The 22,119-nt window shown below is 45.9% G+C and overlaps 1 protein-coding gene across 2 annotated transcripts in view; it reads left to right on the forward strand.

Annotated features, from left to right (window-relative positions):
* Window positions 1-22,119, forward strand: part of ctnnal1 (catenin (cadherin-associated protein), alpha-like 1) — a 94,077-nt gene that overhangs the window by 56,424 nt on the left and 15,534 nt on the right. Inside the window, exons 4-11 of one of the 2 annotated variants that reach the window (XM_084166353.1) lie at window positions 2,180-2,299; window positions 4,820-4,909; window positions 6,836-7,006; window positions 7,499-7,699; window positions 11,491-11,580; window positions 12,266-12,424; window positions 12,740-12,832; window positions 21,462-21,612. In XM_084166353.1, coding sequence (XP_084022479.1) covers window positions 2,180-2,299; window positions 4,820-4,909; window positions 6,836-7,006; window positions 7,499-7,699; window positions 11,491-11,580; window positions 12,266-12,424; window positions 12,740-12,832; window positions 21,462-21,612 — 1,075 coding nt within the window. The remainder of the gene's footprint in view (window positions 1-2,179; window positions 2,300-4,819; window positions 4,910-6,835; window positions 7,007-7,498; window positions 7,700-11,490; window positions 11,581-12,265; window positions 12,425-12,739; window positions 12,833-21,461; window positions 21,613-22,119) is intronic. The other variant, XM_084166354.1, reaches the window with a different exon arrangement.

The raw sequence follows: 22,119 nt of genomic DNA on the forward strand, positions 1-22,119 counted from the left end.
TTTGCAAATTATGGTGGAAAATAAGTATTTGGTCACCTACAAACAAGCAAGATTTCTGGCTCTCACAGACCTGTAACTTCTTTAAGAGGCTCCTCTGTCCTCCACTCGTTACCTGTATTAATGGCACATGTTTGAACTTGTTATCAGTATAAAAGACACCTGTCCACAACCTCAAACAGTCACACTCCAAACTCCACTATGGCCAAGACCAAAGAGCTGTCAAAGGACACCAGAAACAAAATTGTAGACCTGCACCAGGCTGGGAAGACTGAATCTGCAATAGGTAAGCAGCTTGGTTTGAAGAAATCAACTGTGGGAGCAATTATTAGGAAATGGAAGACATACAAGACCACTGATAATCTCCCTCGATCTGGGGCTCCACGCAAGATCTCACTCCGTGGGGTCAAAATGATCACAAGAACGGTGAGCAAAAATCCCAGAACCACACGGGGGGACCTAGTGAATGACCTGCAGAGAGCTGGGACCAAAGTAACAAAGCCTACCATCAGTAACACACTACGCCGCCAGGGACTCAAATCCTGCAGTGCAAAACGTGTCCCCCTGCTTATGCCAGTACATGTCCAGGCCCGTCTGAAGTTTGCTAGAGTGCATTTGGATGATCCAGAAGAGGATTGGGAGAATGTCATATGGTCAGATGAAACCAAAATATAACTTTTTGGTAAAAACTCAACTCGTCGTGTTTGGAGGACAAAGAATGCTGAGTTGCATCCAAAGGACACCATACCTACTGTGAAGCATGGGGGTGGAAACATCATGCTTTGGGGCTGTTTTTCTGCAAAGGGACCAGGACGACTGATCCGTGTAAAGGAAAGAATGAATGGGGCCATGTATTGTGAGATTTTGAGTGAAAACCTCCTTCCATCAGCAAGGGCATTGAAGATGAAATGTGGCTGGGTCTTTCAGCATGACAATGATCCCAAACACACCGCCCGGGCAACGAAGGAGTGGCTTCGTAAGAAGCATTTCAAGGTCCTGGAGTGGCCTAGCCAGTCTTCAGATCTCAACCCCATAGAAAATCTTTGGAGGGAGTTGAAAGTCCGTGTTGCTCAGCGACAGCCCCAAAACATCACTGCTCTAGAGGAGATCTGCATGGAGGAATGGGCCAAAATACCAGCAACAGTGTGTGAAAACCTTGTGAAGACTTACAGAAAACGTTTGAACTGTGTCATTGCCAACAAAGGGTATATAACAAAGTATTGAGAAACTTTTGTTATTGACCAAATACTTATTTTCCACCATAATTTGCAAATAAATTCAAATGTGATTTTCTGGATTTTTTTTCTTCTCATTTTGTCTGTCATAGTTGACGTGTACCTATGATGAAAATTACAGGCCTCTCTCATCTTTTTAAGTGGGAGAACTTGCACAATTGGTGGCTGACTAAATACTTTTTCCCCCCACTGTACATGAATACACCTTCATACATCATGGGCTCTATTCTGTTCTGTCTGTATTGCAGACAGATCCCAGACTACGCTTTTAACACACCTTCATGCAACACAGAGTTCTGTTCCGTCCGTCTTGCAGAGAGATCCCAGGTCACCCCTTACCCCACCATGTGTGTTCCATTGTGTACAGTAGAGGTGATTGGGGTAAATCATTGTGATCTGATTGGTTTCTCAGATGCCCCACTCAGCCCCAAGGCCAGAGTGATAACTCCTGAGACATGGTGACATCACCATTAATCCTCCTTCCTATTTCCCCATTCACCAGACGATTGGGAGACAATACCACTTCTTGTCACTATGACGTTTTCCTGTTTCAACAGACAGGTCCTCCGTGTCGTCTCAGTCAGTCAGTCATGACAAACTGCTCTACTGAACACTGTGGCTGGAAAGCGTGGAAAGTGAAATGAATGGCCATCACTTGTATGGCGAGGCCCACATTAAGAATTTGCTTTACTACCTTATTCTGTATCTGTAACTCCATTCAGACACATATCTTAAAGCAGGATTTTGCCAGCAGCAAAGGCAGTCTGAGGTGTCAAAGCAGTAACATCTCTCACAGCAACTTTTCTCCCTCAAGACATGGTTCTGGCAGAAAAAATGAGCCATCTTTGAGTTCAGTGTGTGGTATTTTGTGTTTAATTCAAGAGTTGTTGTGTGTAATGTGTGGGAGCCAGCGGGTGTTACTGTAATAGTGTTCCTGAACTTCCCAGGTGCTAGTAACCTTGGAGCAGCTGGAGAGAGTGAGCACCTTCCAGGAGTTTGTCCAGATCTTCAGCCAGTTTGGGAACCAGATGGTGGAGTTCGCCCACCTGACCGGGGACAGACAGAATGTGAGTACCATCCCTCTCTGAAAGTGTATTCTCCAAAGTCATCCTTCTTTCCCCCCCATCCTACCAAACGCTGTCATCCTACCAAACACTATGTGCCTCTCCACTCCCCATCAGCTCTCATTGTTGATAAACACAATCTTTCTAGAGAGAGAGAGTGTTGGAGTGGGAGAGTGAGACCCTCCAGATTGTGTACAGTGCCGTGAGCCATGTTGGCTCCACATCCACTTAGACAGCGAGATGACACAGATAGCAGGGTGTGTTTGACGAGCCACTGCTGCCCTGACACACACACACAAAGAGAGACACACAGAGAGACACACTCCAGGGCCTCTGCACCACCAAGGAGAGTGTGGGTGTGTTTAGACAAACAGCAGGAAAAAATTAAGGCTCAGATCTGACTTGCATATCAAAGGAGCGTTTACATCATGAAAGCAGAATGTTGATATGCCTTGATATGGTTTGAACCTTCAAATCAAACAAACTCTCTATTTGAAAAATATCAAGTGCAACATGTCATATTTATAAAACAAAACTTTACAGAAATAATGAGGCCAGAAAAACTCTGGTGTTCCCCTCCCCTGTAGTGTCAGCATCTGCTAATCCTGCTTTGATTCATACACAGTCTCTTTGTGTGCATCCCTAATGGCACCCTATTCCCTATTCCCAAAGCCCCATGGCTAGTGCACTAGACAGGGAATAGGTTGCCATTTGGGATACAGACTATGGTTTAACAGACTGCGCTAGATAGCTGATGAAAAGTGTTATCGCTGTGCCATAGGGAGAGAGCGGATAATATTCAGCTTTCCTTCCCCTCTTTTTGTTTAAAGGGGTGTTTCACAAACATGCCACGTCCCCATCTCGCTCTCCGTTTGGATATCTCCTGGCTCATCTATTGAGAGACTAACCTATCAAAGAGCAGGGGAATATAATAACACATCATCACATCTCCTTTGTAATCCATGGCTCTGCGCCTGGAGAGAAGTCGATTCAGCCTCTCCCGAAAAACACGCACACACACACACACACACACACACACACACTAAATCCCTACTGGAGGCTGAGTCTTTGAAACACAGAGAGAGGAGAGAGAGTCCGTGGATATTACTGAGACATCTAGTCTCCTGCCGACTACGTAATGTTATCTACTGCATTGAGTCGTGCTTCACCGGGTTGATCTATGAGTAAGAACTCTGATGACCTGAGAACTAGGCCTTAACTAAACTTAGCCTAATAACTGACATATCTTTCCCATCATAGGCATGTGGTCCATATGTATTCAGGATGCTCTTTAGGAAGTGTCTGACCCTTGTACTGGCATGATTTGGGCTGTGTCTCAAATAGCACCCTATTCCCTATTTAGTGCACTATTTTTTGACCAGGGCCCATAAGGTTCTGGTCAAAAGTAGTGCACTACATAGTGAATAGGGTGCGATTTGGGATGTGACCTTGGTCCACTAGTCCAGACCACTGGTAGGGTCAGATCCCACTGAGTCAGAGCGGGTTTGAGACTTGCGTCAGAGCCCACTGGTGCTGGTAGGTCACTGTCAGTTCTTAGCAAGACTGTATTGTAGCTTGAGAAATGGTTCTGTCTATTCGGTGGCTCACAAGATCAAAAGGCTTTAACTGGGTCACACTCACAATTCAGAGAAGTTTGGGATCCAGCTACTTCTCTAACTGTCCAGTATTGGTCTCTGTCCTTTAGGACCTGATGAGAAGCTTCTTCTCTTAAGCCTTGTTCACACTGTAGGCCTTAATGTTCAAAATCAGTTTTGTTTTTCAAATCAGTTTTGGATTACTGACTGTCCAAACAGCAAGTTACGTGACCAAATCGGATTTGTGTGTGTTCAGACAGCAGTCATTTGCTGACATTGCTACACTAGTTGACTTAGTAACAATGGGTGTGTACGCAGTGGTATAGGCTGATTGGTGGTGGTTCACGTGCTTCCTAACACTCAGAAGTTATGTAGCAAGCTAAGGTGACAACAATGCCTGCCATGGACGTTTCCCAGTTTCTTTGAACGTTCAAAATCGGAGTGTTTTGAACACATTTAAAGCCTCAAAAGATAAGATGATCCAACTTTCAAAATGAATGCTTTTTGGCTAGCCACAGCAGTCAACTAACTAGCTAGGTAGCTGTTTAACTTTCTATCACGTTCACTAATTTGTTTGTAAACAATTAACAAGCTAGTTAGCTGCCATATGTTCTTGTCAAACTGTCAACAGAGTAGCTAGCAAGCAACAAGATATTCAAAATAACCACTTGAGGACAAATACATCAGATTTGACCTTTCAGACACAAGTCACATGGGCAGGAATCAGATTTGTATCTGACTTCAAACCACCTACGAAGGTGGTTTGAAATGTGGCTTGAAATATTAGATTCCATGTGCTTTTCGTCTGTACAGACTGCAGGAAAAACAACAGATTCTAATCGGATATGCAAAGAAATAGGACTTGAGTCACTTCAAACTGCCAATGTGAACATGGCTTAAATGTCCAGTGTTGGTCTCTGTCCTTTAGGACCTGAAGGATGAGACTAAGAAGGCCAGGATGGCAGCAGCCAGAGCAGTGCTGGAGAAATGCACCATGATGCTGCTCACTGCATCCAAGGTATGTACATCCTACCACTACTGCTAATGTAGTAGGTCAAAGCTGTGAGCTGGAAAACCTTAGTACTGCATGGGTGAAATTAGGCCTTGTGGTGGTCATGTGAATTTTCATTCTTTTTCGGATTCAAACCAGCCTAACCTCACTTAAAACATAGTTTTTGTGTTAAATATACAGTGCCCTCCACAATTATTGGCACCCCTGTTTAAGATGTGGTCGAGGACTTCCAAAAATTCTCCTTTTTTTTTAAACAACATAGAACCCAAATGCAAAAAAATAGAAAAATCCAACCTTTTATTTAAGTACATTACTTTGGTGTAAAAAAAAAAAATCACACATTTAGAAAAAAAAAAACTTGAAATCATGAGTCCCACAATTATTGGCACCCCTGATGTTAATACTTTGTACAACCCCCTTTTGCCAACAAGACAGCACTTAATCTCCTCCTATAACATTTCACAAGATTGGAGAACACAGAGAGAGGGATCTTTGACCATTCTTCTTTGCACAATCTTTCTAGATCATCCAGTGTCCTGGGTCCTCTCTTATGCACTCTCCTCTTTAGCTCGCCCCACAGGTTTTCGATTGGGTTGAGGTCTGGGGACTGAGATGGCCATGGGAGGACCTTGAGTTTGTGACTGCTGAACCATTTTTGTGTAGATTTTGCCACATGTTTTGGATCATTATCCTGCTGAAAGACCCAATGACGACCCATCTTCAGCTTTCTGGCAGAGGCCATCAGGTTTTTATTTAAAATGTCCTGGTAGTTCAAAGCGTTCATAATGCCATGCACCCTAACAAGGTTCCCAGGGCCTATGGAAGAGAAACAGGCCCACAGCATCACAGATCCTCCACCATACTTCACGGTGGGCATGAGGTGCTTTTTGGTATACTCATCTTTTGTTTTACGCCAGACCCACTTAGAGTGTTTGTTGCCAAAAAGCTCAATCTTAGTCTCATCTGACCAAAGCACACGATCCCAGTTGAAGTCCCAGTGCCGCTTAGCAAACTCCAGACGTTTACGTTTGTGAGTGTTAGTGAGAAAAGGCTTTTTCCTTGCATGCCTCCCAAACAGCTTGTTGGCATGTAGAGAGCGTCTGATGGTTGTTTTGGAGACTTTGTGACCCCAAGATGCCACTCTTTGATGCAATTCTGTGACAGTGAGCTTAGGACTTTTTTTTACTTCTCTTACCATCCTCCTCACTGTGCGTTGTGGCAAGATAAACTTGGGACCTCTTCCAGCCTTGTTTGTCACTGTTCCAGTTGTTTTAAACTTCTTAATGATTCCTCTGACTGTAGATACGGGCAAGTTAAGGCGAGTGGCTATTTTCTTGTAGCCATTGCCTGACTTATGAAGGTCGACACAAATCTGCCTTACTTGAATGGTGTGTTCTCTTGTCTTTGCCATGTTGACAAATGGGTAAGAGAATTAGGCCTCTGTGTCACGTCATATTTATACCCCAGGGAAACAGGAAGTCATTAATTACTAATTAAAAGTTCCTAGATACCCTGACCAACTTTAGCAACTACAGAAAAATATATTTTTTAAAAAATCAATTAAAATTTTCTGCGGAATTGTTAGGGGTGCCAATAATTGTGGAACTCATGATTTCAAGTTTTTTTTTTCTAAATGTGTGATTTTTTTTTTTACCACCAAAGTAATGTACTTAAATAAAAGGTTGGATTTTTCTCTTTTTTTGCATTTGGGTTCTATGTTGTTTAAAAAAAATGTTAATTTTTGGAAGTCCTCGACATCATCTTAAACAGGGGTGCCAATAATAGTGGAGGGCACTGTATATATATATATATATATGAGGTAGAGGGACTGTATTACTACAATTGATTCCAAATATGGACTGTTTCTTCTTCTGCTGCTTGGTTTTCAAATCATGTGCCAGATAAAATCATGAGTCTCTCTCTTCCCTGTAGACGTGTCTCAGACACCCTGACTGCGAGTCGGCGCGTATCAACAAAGACGCCGTGTTTCACCGCATGCGTTTCGCCCTGCAGCAGGTCATCGAGATCGTGACGGACACCCGGCCCTGCGGGGAGACCAAGGTCCTTCCCCTCAGCATTTACACCGGCATCAAGGACTTCAAGGTGGGACGACAGGGGAGGACCGAGCCTGGGGGCTCCTTCCATATGTTGTTGTCTTTTGTTCCACTTTGTATTGTAACAAGGTTCTAAGTAACAATGTGTTATTACACTGTACTTGCCTGTGTTAATACAGTATGCCGCTTTAGGCCTGGACATACAAAGATGAAGCATGCTAGGAGTTCTTTGCGATTTCTTTAGAATAAGTCAATTATCCTTAGACAACCTGAAATGCCAGTAGCTTGTTTTTGAACTAGATAATAGACTGCACCAGAGATCATAGCGCTTTCTAATGATCTTCTCTGTCTCTGCCTGTGTCTGTGTCTCTGCCTGTGTCAATTCAATCATTGGCATGGCAAATAGTTTTTGTATTCACTATTGTCTATGTCTCTGTCTTTGTCTCTGTCTCTCTCTGTCTGTGTCTCTGTCTCTGTCTGTGTCTCTCTGTCTGTCTCTCTGTCTCTGTGTGTCTGTCTGTGTCTCTGTCTCTGATCCCAGTCCAACGTGGAAGGTCTGCGTGAGGGTCTGTACTCGCTGCCCCACCAGGCTCTGTCTGGCCAGCTGGATGCGGTGGTGGAGAGGACTGAGGACTTCACTGACTCGGCCTACACCAGCCATGAGCACCGAGAGGGCATCCTGCAGCTCTCCCAGCTAGCCCGCCAGGACACTGACCAGCTCATCGCAGCCTGGATGGAGGCGGTATGTGGCCATTCACAGGGCATACATGCACACAGTCATACATGCATACACACAAGCACACACAAACATGTATACATGTACTCACACAGATATGTGATAGATATGGACTCATACGAAAAAGGCTCCTTAACAGCTTCTACCCCCAAGTCATAAGACTGCTGAACAATTAATCAAATGGCCACCCAGACTATTTACATTGACACCCCCCCTCCATTTGTTTTTACACTGCTGCTACCCGCTGTCTATTATTTTACATTTACATTTTAGTCATTTAGCAGACGCTCTTATCCAGAGCGACTTACAGTTAGTGAGTGCATACATTTTCATACTGGCCCCCCGTGGGAAACAAACCCACAACCCTGGCGTTGCAAGCGCCATGCTCTACCAACTGAGCTACAGGGGACTATTATCTATGCATAGTCACTTTACCCCTACCTACATGTACAAATTACCTAGACTAACCTGTACCCCCTGTATATAGCCTCGTTATTGTTATTTTATTGTGTTACTTAGTATTATTTACTTTAGTTTATTTTGTTAATATTTTCTTAACTCTTTCTTGAACTGCATTGTTGGTTAAGGGCTTGTAAGTAAGCATTTCACGGTAAGGTCTACACCTGTTGTATTCGGCGCATGTGACAAATAAAGGTTGATTTGATTTTAAGAGCACACATACAGTATGTCATGATTTAGCACATATGAATATGCACATTTACACGTATAAATACCCCCAGACTTTTGTTTCTGCACGCACATTTGATTAAACCTTTATTTAACCAGGTTAGTCTCGTTGAGATAAAAATCTATTGTTCAAGAGACACCTGGAACACACACATTCACTTTCTCACTGTATCTCCTTTCTATATTGTCAGTGAATGTTCTTGAGCTGTCAAGTGATTCTCTGGGTGACAAATGGATCACACTGCAGGAGTGTAGCTACATTACCTTGTGTACTGTTGCTAGGTTTACAGATAATATGGAGGAGAAGTATAGAATATCCAGCCTTTTCACACTACCCTCCCACAGAATACTATACAGTACTATTTTCCTTCATTCACTATAGGCCTATTTCCATACAGGATTTACCCCAGTGTTTTACCCAAAAGTCTCAGACTTGTCTGTTTCCATCTACGCGGGCCAGTACCCGTGTCTCACTGGACCATAGCTCCGGCGGACCTGCTGTCACTTGGGGCCAAAACCAGGCCACTGGTACTTTTCCAGAACTTTAACACCTTCTCACAAAGCAACTGTTTTGATTATGCAGAGGTTGTTGATTCTTCTCTTCACAAGTTCTCATTGTCAGCCCTAGCTATGGAAACACAATGTCCCTAGTATAACATAAGGGTGTACAGTGGGGGAAAAAAGTATTTAGTCAGCCACCAATTGTGCAAGTTCTCCCACTTAAAATGATGAGAGAGGCCTGTAATTTTCATCATAGGTACACGTCAACTATGACAGACAAATTGAGAATTTTTTTTCCAGAAGATCACATTGTAGGATTTTTAATGAATTTATTTGCAAATTATGGTGGAAAATAAGTATTTGGTCACCTACAAACAAGCAAGATTTCTGGCTCTCACAGACCTGTAACTTCTTCTTTAAGAGGCTCCTCTGTCCTCCACTCGTTACCTGTATTAATGGCACCTGTTTGAACTTGTTATCAGTATAAAAGACACCTGTCCACAATCTCAAACAGTCACACTCCAAACTCCACTATGGCCAAGACCAAAGAGCTGTCAAAGGACACCAGAAACAAAATTGTAGACCTGCACCAGGCTGGGAAGACTGAATCTGCAATAGGTAAGCAGCTTGGTTTGAAGAAATCAACTGTGGGAGCAATTATTAGGAAATGGAAGACATACAAGACCACTGATAATCTCCCTCGATCTGGGGCTCCACGCAAGATCTCACCCCGTGGGGTCAAAATGATCACAAGAACGGTGAGCAAAAATCCCAGAACCACACGGGGGGACCTAGTGAATGACCTGCAGAGAGCTGGGACCAAAGTAACAAAGCCTACCATCAGTAACACACTACGCCGCCAGGGACTCAAATCCTGCAGTGCCAGACGTGTCCCCCTGCTTAAGCCAGTACATGTCCAGGCCCGTCTGAAGTTTGCTAGAGTGCATTTGGATGATCCAGAAGAGGATTGGGAGAATGTCATATGGTCAGATGAAACAAAAATATAACTTTTTGGTAAAAACTCAACTCGTCGTGTTTGGAGGACAAAGAATGCTGAGTTGCATCTAAAGAACACCATACCTACTGTGAAGCATAGGGGTGGAAACATCATGCTTTGGGGCTGTTTTTCTGCAAAGGGACCAGGACGACTGATCCATGTAAAGGAAAGAATGAATGGGGCCATGTATCGTGAGATTTTGAGTGAAAACCTCCTTCCATCAGCAAGGGCATTGAAGATGAAACGTGGCTGGGTCTTTCAGCATGACAATGATCCCAAACACACCACCCGGGCAACGAAGGAGTGGCTTCGTAAGAAGCATTTCAAGGTCCTGGAGTGGCCTAGCCAGTCTCCAGATCTCAACCCCATAGAAAATCTTTGGAGGGAGTTGAAAGTCCGTGTTGCCCAGCGACAGCCCCAAAACATCACTGCTCTAGAGGAGATCTGCATGGAGGAATGGGCCAAAATACCAGCAACAGTGTGTGAAAACCTTGTGAAGACTTACAGAAAACGTTTGACATGTGTCATTGCCAACAAAGGGTATATAACAAAGTATTGAGAAACTTTTGTTATTGACCAAATACTTATTTTCCACCATAATTTGCAAATAAATTCATTAAAAATCCTACAATGTGATTTTCTGGAATTCTTTTTCTCATTTTGTCTGTCATAGTTGACGTGTACCTATGATGAAAATTACAGGCCTCTCTCATCTTTTTAAGTGGGAGAACTTGCACAATTGGTGGCTGACTAAATACTTTTTTTCCCCACTGTATACACTAGTGTAACACTGGTGTTGCAGTCGAAAAGCAGTACATAGGTGTTGGATCTAACTTGAAGTCAGCCTCGTTGTATGAATGGCTATCCACTTGACTCCATTGATTACATGGAACACATTGTATTCTCTGTCTCTCTCGAAACCTCACTCAAAAGATTCTCCTTGGACTCAAACTTGGAGGTTTTATACAATGTGTTTTTCTATCGTTATAACGATGTGAAAGTAGAGGCCACAGTTCCACTGACAGATTGAATGGAATCAGAGCTACAACACGTTGAAGGATTGGCTCCCTATTGAGACCCATTTCCACAACGTGCGTCACTAGCTGGATCCCAGGGTCTGTTCGTGTTTCTCTACTCAATTCAGTAGAAACAGAGAGGGTGTGAGAAGGTGTGTTACTCCACTCATTTAAGTGGAAACCGAGAGAGTGAGATGAGGTATGTTCCTTATCTTATTTCAGTAGAAACAGAGGGTGTGGTGAGTGGTTCAAAGACAAATCATCTGGTGCCTCCTGCTTGTTTGACAGTGTTTTTACACCCTGCTGTAATCCTCTCTGTGCACGGTCGGTACTGCCCACCTGTCTCCTTGGCCTAAGAACCTGTGTCTGAAACTGTCATGTTTCACAGGCTATTGGTGAAGCAGAAGGGATCTCTCTCTCTCTCTGACAGGGCCTGAGCAGGGCTGTGTGATCTTGTGTGGGTCAGAAACGGACTCCTCCTTCCTCTGCAGAGACAGGCCACGTCCAAGGCAGCAGTCCATGTGCATGATTTATGTGACCACTCTTTATTTTTTCTCCCTCCCTCCCCTTTTTTTTGTTTTTGTCTTTCTTTCAAGAAGCACTCTCTTAATGCTAGAGAGGCCACGGAGGAGATGGAGCTGTCTATACTGAAGACCTGCCAAAGTGTCTACGAACTCCGTAGAGAGGTGAATCCTGTAACCCTGCGCTCCTACTCAGAATGCATCACTGTCTGGCATGCCAAGGGGTTCAGTCCTAGAGCATTTCTGTACTCTCCATCACAGTTTGTCTGTATCCCTTGTCTTTGATATGCCCACATTACTCTCTCTCTGTTTACTTCTTCTCTTTATCCTCTAGAGTGTACACTGCCACTCTCCCTCTTTCTGTCTCTGACACTCTCCCTCTTTCTCTCTCTGACACTCTCCCTCTTTCTCTCTCTGACACTCCCTCTTTCTCTCTCTGACACTCCCTCTTTCTCTCTCTGACACTCTCCCTCTTTCTCTCTCTGACACTCTCCCTCTTTCTCTCTCTGACACTCTCCCTCTTTCTCTCTCTGACACTCTCCCTCTTTCTGTCTCTGACACTCTCCCTCTTTCTCTCTCTGACACTCTCCCTCTTTCTCTCTCTGACACTCTCTCTCTGACACTCTCCCTCTTTCTCTCTCTGACACTCTCCCTCTTTCTCTCTCTGACACTCTCCCTCTTTCTCTCTCTGACACTCCCTCTTTCTCTCTCTGACACTCTCCCTCTTTCTCTCTCCTCTTTCTCTCTTTCTGTCTTACTATTCTTTTATCTTTCCATTGTGCAGCCAGGCGTACAAAAGATACAAAATGTTCACACATATTCACCCCCTCTCTTTCCCTCTCCCGTCCAGCTCCATAAGGTGGCGGTGGGGAGGGCGGCGGACCTGCTGAAGCTGCATGCGGAACACCTGCCTCTGCGGGCCCTGAAGGCCTCGGGGGGCGAGGGCAACCTGGAGGCCGTGGCAGAGTACGCCCGGACGCTTGGCGAACAGAAAGAACAGCTAGTGGAGGTGAGAGAAGCTCACTGGGCTGGGGAGGTTGACTTAAGTCTGTTGAATCTCCTTGTTCAAGTCACCATTGAAGCACAATAAAGTATTCAATTCAATCAACAAAAATCCAACCTCATATCCATCTCTATGCCTGAGTATATGGACATGGGATGTGTGATGTGGGCTACTGGCTTTGGAAGCCTTTATGTATTTTTCCAATTGAAATATCTGGATAAGTATCTTGATCTGTTGTTGGCATCTACATGTAGGTCTATGTTTGCTGCTCATATCCAGTCATATTGATGTTAGACGCCAATGTTGTTTGTCCTGTTCCAGACGTGTCGTCTGCTGTGTCACGTCTCAGGGACAGAGCCTCTGGAGATCACCTGTATACACGCTGAGGAGACCTTCCACGTCATCGGCCCACAGGTAACACACTCTGACAGGTAACACACACTCTGACAGGTAATACACACACACTGACAGGTAACACACACACACTGACAGGTAACACACACACACACACACACACTGACAGGTAACACACACACACACACACACTGACAGGTAACACACACACATACTGACAGGTAACACACACACACACACACACTGACAGATAACACACACACACACACACTGACGGGTAACACACACACACACACACACTGACAGGTAACACACACAGACACACACACACACTGACAGGTAACACACACACACACACACTGACAGGTAACACACACACACACTGACAGGTAACACACACACACTGATAGGTAAAACACACACTGACAGGTAACACACACAGACACACACTGACAGGTAACACACACACTGACAGGTAACACACACAGACACACACACACACTGACAGGTAACACACACACACACACTGACAGGTAACACACACACACACACACTGACAGGTAACACACACTGACAGGTAACACACACACACTGACAGGTAACACACACACTCTGACAGGTCACACACACACACACACACACACACACACACACACACACACACACACACACTGACAGGTAACACACACACACACTGACAGGTAACACACACACACACACTGACAGGTAACACACACACTGACAGGTAACACACACTGAGGACGGGGCCCTGAAGGGCCAAAACAAGACACATGCTATAGTCCTGATCATGTCTTCATGTCTGATACAATCCATGTTGTGACAGAAACTTGATAAGCTGTATAACCTCTCCATTATCAAGGTTCAGTTTGTCAGCACATCCTCTGCCATCTTGATCCCCTGTAGCTTCACCCCCATCCATTAAACATAGCCAACCATTGCAGAAACAGACATTAAGATGACTTCATCTGATACATGGAGAAATAACTCAGACCACATGACACAAGTCAGAGTGCATCACCCCCAGTGTGCTGCATTTAATTGGCAATTACCCGTGGGAGTCCCTTTATTATCATTGAAAGACACGCACACACCAGTATCATCCCTCACTGCTGGGCGGTGGCTCCCCCTCTGTGACCTTATTGATTGGTTGACCTTTGAGCCTATGAGCTCAGTCATTACTGCGGGGTCATGCAGCGTCTGACGTTGCCGTGGGCGGATCATCACATTTCACACTACACCCCCAGCAGCAGATAATAACCCTCCCAACGGCCTGGAAGACCAAACATAATTAGAAAAGTGGGGGACAAAACTGATGCCCCGCTGAAGATTGTGTGAAATGGAACAAATCCACCCCCACACTGAGAGGAAATGATCCGGTATAACTCCTGTGTCTCTGCTCTCTCATAGAATAGTTAAACATTGTATGAGACTGAGGCCTGCTTCCATTCAAATCAAATCAAATGTTATTTGCCACATGCGCCGAATACAACAGGTGTAGTAGACCTTACAGTGAAATGCTTACTTACAAGCCCTTAACCAACAATGCAGTTTTATAAGAAAATAAGTGTTAAGTAAAAAATAGATAAGTAAAAAATAAAAAATTGCAAATAATTAAAGAGCAGCAGTAAAATAAAATAACAGTAGGGAGGCTATATAAATCAAATCAAATCAAATCAAATTGTATTGGCCACATGCGCCGAATACAACAGGTGCAGACATTACAGTGAAATGCTTACTTACAGCCCTTAACCAACAGTGCATTTATTTTTAATAAAAAAGTAAAATAAAACAACAACAAAAAAGTGTTGAGAATAAAAGTATAAAATAACAGTAGGGAGGCTATATATACAGGGGGGGGGTACCGGTGCAGAGTCAATGTGTGGGGGCACCGGCTAGTTGAGGTAGTTGAATTAATATGTACATGTGGGTACCGTTACATTTACATTTATATTTACATAATTTAGCAGACGCTCTTATCCAGAGCGACTTACAAATTGGTGCATTCAACTTATACAGTACAGAGTCAATGTGCGGGGGCACCGGTTAGTCAAGGTAATATGTACATGTGGGTAGAGTTAAAGTGACTATGCAGCGTAAAAGAGGGGGTTGGGTTGGGGTGGGGTGGGGTGGAGTGGGGGGGCAATGCAAATAGTCCGGGTAGCCATGATTAGCTGTTCAGGAGTCTTATGGCTTGAGGGTAGAAGCTGTTAAGAAGCCTTTTGGACCTAGACTTGGCGCTCCGGTACCGCTTGCCGTGTGGTAGCGGAGAGAACAGTCTATGACTAGGGTGGCTGGAGTCTTTGATAATTTTTAGGGCTTTCCTCCGACACCGCCTGGTATAGAGGTCCTAGATGGCAGGAAGCTTGGCCCCAGTGATGTACTGGGCCGTACACACTACCCTCTGTAGTGCCTTGCGGTCGGAGGCCGAGCAGTTGCCATACCAGGCGGTGATGCAACCAGTCAGGATGCTCTCGACGGTGCAGCTGTAGAACTTTTTGAGGATCTGAGGACCCATGCCAAATCTTTTCAGTCTCTTGAGGGGGCTTTGTCGTTCCCTCTTCACGACTGTCTTGCTGTGTTTGGACCATGATAGTTTGTTGGTGATGTGGACACCAAGGAAATTGAAGCTCTCAACCTGTTCCACTACAGCCCCATTGTGGAGAATGGGGGCGTGCTCAGTCCTCTTTTTTTTCTCCTGTAGTCCACAATCATCTCTTTTGTCTTGATTACGTTGAGGGAGAGGTTGTTATCCTGGCACCACATGGCCAGGTCTCTGACCTCCTCCCTATAGGCTGTTTCATCGTTGTCGGTGATCAGGCCTACCACTGTTGTGTTGTCGGCAAACTTAATGATGGGTCGTGCCTGGCCATGCAGTCATGGGTGAACAGGGAGTACAGGAGGGGACTGAGCATGCACCCCTGAGGGGCCCCCGTGTTGAGGATCAGCATGGCAGATGTGTTGTTACCTACCCTTACCACCTGGGGGCGGCCCGTCAGGAAGTCCAGGATCCAGTTGCAGAGGGAGGTGTTTAGTCCCAGGTTCCTAAGCTTAGTGATGAGCTTTGAGGGCACTACAGTCGCTGTCAAAAGTTTTGAGAATGACACAAGTATTGGTCTTCACAAAGTTCGCTGAGATATTTTTGTCAGATGTTACTATGGTATACTGAAGTATAATTACAAGCATTCCATAAGTGTCAAAGGCTTTTATTGACAATTACATTAAGTTTATGCAAAGAGTCAATATTTGCAGTGTTGACCCTTCTTTTTCAAGACCTCTGCAATCCGCCCTGGCATGCTGTCAATTAACTTCTGGGCCACATCCTGACTGATGACAGCCCATTCTTGGATAATCAATGCTTGGAGTTTGTCAGAATTTGTGGGTTTTTGTTTGTCCACCCGCCTCTTGAGGATCGACCACAAGTTCTCAATGGGATTAAGGTCTGGGGAGTTTCCTGGCCATGGACCCACATTTTTTATGTTTTGTTCCCCGAGCCACTTAGTTATCACTTTTGCCTTATGGCAAGGTGCTCCATCATGCTGGAAAAGGCATTGGTCGTCACCAAACTGTTCTTGGATGGTTGGGAGAAGTTGCTCTCGGAGGATGTGTTGGTACCATTCTTTATTCATGGCTGTGTTCTTAGGCAAAATTGTGAGTGAGCCCACTCCCTTGACTGAGAAGCAACCCCACACATGAATGGTCTCAGGATGCTTTACTGTTGGCATGACACAGGACTGATGGTAGCGCTCACCTTGTCTTATCCGGACAAGGTGTTTTCCAGATGCCCCAAACAATCGGAAAGGGGATTCATCAGAGAAAATAACTTTACCCCAGTCCTCAGCAGTCCAATCCCTGTACCTATTGCAGAATATCAGTCTGTCCCTGATGTTTTTCCTGGAGAGAAGTGGCTTCTTTGCTGCCCTTCTTGACACCAGGCCATCCTCTAAAAGTCTTCGCCTCACTGTGCGTGCAGATGCACTCACACCTGCCTGCTGCCATTCCTGAGCAAGCTCTGCACTGGTGGTGCCCCGATCCCACAGCTGAATCAACTTTAGGAGACGGTCCTGGCTCTTGCTGGACTTTCTTGGGCGCCCTGACGCCTTCACCACAATTGAACCTCTCTCCTTGAAGTTCTTGATGATCCGATAAATGGTTGATTTAGGTGCAATCTCACTAGCAGCAATATCCTTGCCTGTGAAGCCCTTTTTGTACAAAGCAATGATGACGGCACGTGTTTCCTTGCAAGTAACCATGGTTAACAGAGGAAGGACAATGATTTCAAGCACCACCCTCTGTCACGATTGTCTTCCAAAGGAGTAGACCAATACGCAGCGTGTTGAGCGAACATGATAGACTTTATTAATTAAAGTACCAAAACAAATAGACGAATCATAAAGTCCACAGTAACAATGACCGTAAAGGAACAAAAACCCACAACACCCAAGGGAAAACATACAGATTAAATATGTCTCCCAATCAGAGACAACCAGCCGACAGCTGACACTCGTTGCCTCTGATTGGGAGTCACACAGGCAAACATAGACATAGACAACCTAGCATACCCAACATAGAAAACGAACACATAGAATGCACACACCCTGGCTCAACAAAAAGAGTCCATTAGCCAGGGTGTGACAGTACCCCCCCCTAAAGGCGCGGACTGCGACCGCGTCTTAACAAAACCCCAAACAGGGGAGGGACCGGGTGGGCACTCCGCCTAGGTGGCGGATCCGGCTCCGGGCATGATCCCCACTCGCTCTCAAACCCCCCAAAGTACCCCTGGTCCGGTCTGGTCCTGCTGACCGGAGCTGGACTGCCCACAGGTGGAGCGGATTGCTCTAGCTCCGGCGTAACGCATCTGACCGGCGCCGGACCAGGCACCAGTGGAACAGGCACTTGCCGTGCCGGACCGACGACGCACACCACTGGCTTGGTGTGGGGAACAGGCACGGGCCGTGCTGAACTGACGACGCACACCACTGGCTTGGTGTGTGGAGCAGGAGCGGGCCGGACAGGGCTGACGAAACGCACCACAGACTTGGTGCTGGGAGCAGGAATGGGCCGGACTGGGCGGGCGACGCGCACCACAGACCTGGTGCGGAGAGCAGGAACGGGCAGAGCCGGGCTGACGAGACGCACCACAGGCTTGATGCGGGGAGCAGGAATGGGCCGGACTGGGCTGGCGACGCGCACCACAGACCTGGTGCGGAGAGCAGGAACGGGCAGAGCCGGGCTGACGAGACGCACCACAGGCTTGATGCGGGGAGCAGGAATGGGCCGGACTGGGCTGGCGACGCGCACCACAGACCTGGTGCGGAGAGCAGGAACGGGCAGAGCCGGGCTGATGAGACGCACCACAGACTTGGTGCGGGGAGCAGGAACAGACCGGACCGTACTAGGGACACACACCACTGGCCTTACACCGGGATCTGGAACGGGCCGGACCGGACTGGTAACACACCCCAGTACCTCTCGCCGTGCCTTTACACCTTCCATCCCCTCTTCTACCAGTGGCCCCCGTAACCTGGCGGCCTCCTCTGCAACCCCGCTGGACCGCTCCATAGCGGCCTCCTGCTGCCCCGACGTCGTGAGCCCCCCCTAAAAATTTCCTGGGGGTCTCTCCTCCCCGTGGGCCAGGCCTCCATCATTCTCGCCCACCTCTCGCTCCTCTGTCTCCAACCCTCGTCACTCAGCTCCTCAATGGGCTTGACCCAGTCGAAGCTGCCACGGAGATCTGCCAGCGCTCTCCCTGGCGATGGCTCCTCGACTCGCTGCTTGGTCCAGTGAAGGTGGGTTTTTCTGTCACGATTGTCTTCCAAAGGAGTAGACCAATACGCAGCGTGTTGAGCGAACATGATAGACTTTATTAATTAAAGTACCAAAACAAATAGACAAATCGTAAAGTCCACAGTAACAATGACCGTAAAGGAACAAAAACCCACAACACCCAAGGGAAAACATACAGATTAAATATGGCTCCCAATCAGAGACAACCAGCCGACAGCTGACACTCGTTGCCTCTGATTGGGAGTCACACAGGCAAACATAGACATAGACAACCTAGCATACCCAACATAGAAAACGAACACATAGAATGCACACACCCTGGCTCAACAAAAAGAGTCCATTAGCCAGGGTGTGACACCCTCCTTTTAAAGCTTCCAGTCTGTTATTCTAACTCAATCAGCATGACAGAGTGATCTCCAGCCTTGTCCTCGTCAACACTCTCACCTGTGTTAACGAGAGAATCACTGACATGATGGCAGCTGGTCCTTTTGTGGCAGGGCTGAAATGCAGTGGAAATGTTTTTTTGGGGATTAAGTTCATTTTCATGGCAAAGAGGGACTTTGCAATTAATTGCAATTCATCTGATCACTCTTCATGCCATTCTGGAGTATATGCAAATTGCCATCATCAAAACCGAGGCAGCAGACTTTGTGAAAATCTGTATTTGTGTCATTCTCAACTTTTGACCACGACTGTATGGTGTTGAACGCTGAGCTGTAGTCAATGAATAGCATTCTCACGTAGGTGTTCCTCTTGTCCGGGTGGGAAAGGGCAGTGTGGAGTGCAATAGAGATTGCATTATTGTGGATCTGTTGGGGCGGTATGCAAATTGGAGTGGGTCTAGGGTTTCTGGGATAATGGTGTTGATATGAGCCATGATCAGCCTTTCAAATGACTTAATGGCTACAGACGTGAGTGCTGCGGGTCGGTGGTCATTTAGGCAGGTTATCTTAGTGTTCTTGGGCACAGGGACTATGGTGGTCTGCTTGAAACATGTTGGTATTACAGACTCAGTCAGGGACATGTTGTAAATGTCAGTGAAGACACTTGCCAGTTGGTCAGCATATGCTCGGAGTACACATCCTGGTAATCCGTCTGGCCCCGCGGCCTTGTGAATGTTGACCTGCTTAAAAGTCTTACTCACATCAGCTACGGAGAGCGTGATCACATAGTCATCCGGAACAACTGATGCTCTCATGCATGCTTCAGTGTTGCTTGCCTCGAAACAAGCATAGAAGTGATTTAGCTCGTCTGGTAGGCTTGTGTCACTGGGCAGCTCCTGGCTGTGCTTCCCTTGTAGTCTGTAATAGTTTTCAAGCCCTGCGACATCCGACGAGCGTTAGAGCAGGTATAGTACGATCTTAGTCCTGTATTGACTCTTTGCCTGTTTGATGGTTCGTCGGAGGGCATAGCTCCTTGAAAGCCGAAGCTCTAACCTTTAGCTCAGTGCGAATGGTGCCTGTAATCCATGGCTTCTGGTTGGGGTATGTACGTACAGTCACTGTGGGGACGACGTCATCAATGCACTTGTTGATGAAGCCAGTGACTGATGCGGTGTACTCCTCAATGCTATCGGAAGAATCCCGGAATATATTCCAGTCTGTGCTTGCAAAACAGTCCTGTAGCTTAGCATCTGCGTCATCTGACCACTTCCTTATTAACTGAGTCACTGGTGCTTCCTGCTTTAGTTTTTGCTTATAAGCAGGAATCAGGAGGATAGAATTATGGTCAGATTTGCCAAATGGAGGGCGAGGGAGAGCTTTGTAGGCGTCTCTGTGTGTGGAGTAAAGGAGGTCTAGAGTTTTTTTCCCTCATGTTGCACATTTAACATGCTGGTAGAAATTAAGTAGAACGGATTTAAGTTTCCCTGCATTAAAGTCCCTAGGAGCGCTGCCTCTGGATGAACATTTTCCTGTTTACTTATGGCCTTATACATTTACATTTACATTTTAGTCATTTAGCAGACGCTCTTATCCAGAGCGACTTACAGTTAGTGAATGCATACATGTATACAGCTCATTGAGTGCAATCTTAGTGCCAGCATCGGTTTGTGGTGGTAAATAGACAGCTACGAAAAATATAGATGAAATCTCTCTTGGTAAATAGTGTGTTCTACAGCTTATCATGAGATACTCTACCTCAAATCACAATCTCCTTTTCTTGGGCCCCTTGTTGGTCTTCCCTCAAAGAATCAACTGTTCTGGATAGGTTGAATAACACAGTAATAGCTCCACTCAAGGCAGCGTTTCCCATGTGGGGTCGCCTGATTTGGAAATGCGGTCGCGAGAGAAATGGTGAAAGAAAATGTAGAACCAAAAAATGTACAACTGTTTTCCTCCTACACATATTTTGAACAGTTTAAGCTACAAAATATTATAACCCCATCACTGAAAGATAAGACTCTCAGGAACAGGTTTGTGTCTGTTTCCCTCTACAATGGCCACAAGCCTCATTAGAACAGAGTGGACAAGACCAGGCACTAAATCAGACTGGGGGGAAAAGGTAATGAATGATGATGTTCTTTTCTACACAGAAGATCATACAAAATTATTAGCTGATGATCTTCTGAACTTCCCAATACCTTTTTGATGCATTTCAGTCACTTCAAACCAGTACTTTTGAAATACTGTCAAAAGTAATGTCAGACTAATTTGTAATAGACTGTCAAATAAAAAAGTTAACATTGGCCGTTGATTACATTACTTTTGTTACATGGTGGGGTCACAAATACAATTTGATATCAAAATGGGTCGTGGGCCAAAAAAGTTTGGGAACCCCTGACTTAAGGTAGAACTTTGTTAACCTTATCAAAACACTTTAACAGTCCAATACAGTGTAAAACATAGCTCCTCCCTCTGCTCACTCCCTCTCTCTCTCCTGTCAGATCATCTCTGCAGCCCAGACGCTGGCCCTTCACCCATCCAGTAAGATTGCCAAGGAGAACCTGGATGTGTTCTGTGAGGCCTGGGAGTCCCAACTCTGCGACATGGCCGTGCTGCTAAGGGAGATCAACGACGTGTTCGAGGGCCGCCGAGGTAGGGCTGCCAGTGGTAGGAGAGGGGGAGAGGGATCCTGGTCGCAGGAGAGGGTTGTCGTAGGACAACTCACTACAAGCCGTGGTTGTTTTTACTCTCTGTCTCTCGCTGATCTGCGGTTGTCTAATATGTATTGATCCTATTCATAGACAGTTGAATGTCTATAACCGTAGTTGTTTGTATTATCTGACACAATCTCTGTCAGGGAGGGGATGTCAGATTAAAGCACCATCAGCAGGATACCTCTGATCGAGTCGGAGATACAAACCGTTCTGTTACATGCCTGACAGCCAGTGTGTGCGCACGCGCGTTCGTTTGTGCATTTGTGTCCCAGCGTGGTGATGCCAGACGTTTCTCAGAGCTCTCTCCCAGCCCGCAGCGTGATTCCTATCATCCGTAACCTCTGTGGCGTGTCACGGTGCCAGTATTTATGGGCTACGATCCTAATGACAAGCAGCGAGAGAGACGACGTCCCCCTGCTAAAGCCATTGAATAGAGGAGGAACAA

The sequence above is a fragment of the Coregonus lavaretus genome (genome assembly GCF_964263955.1).
Source record: "Coregonus lavaretus genome assembly, chromosome: 7".
Taxonomy (NCBI): Eukaryota; Metazoa; Chordata; class Actinopteri; order Salmoniformes; family Salmonidae; genus Coregonus; species Coregonus lavaretus.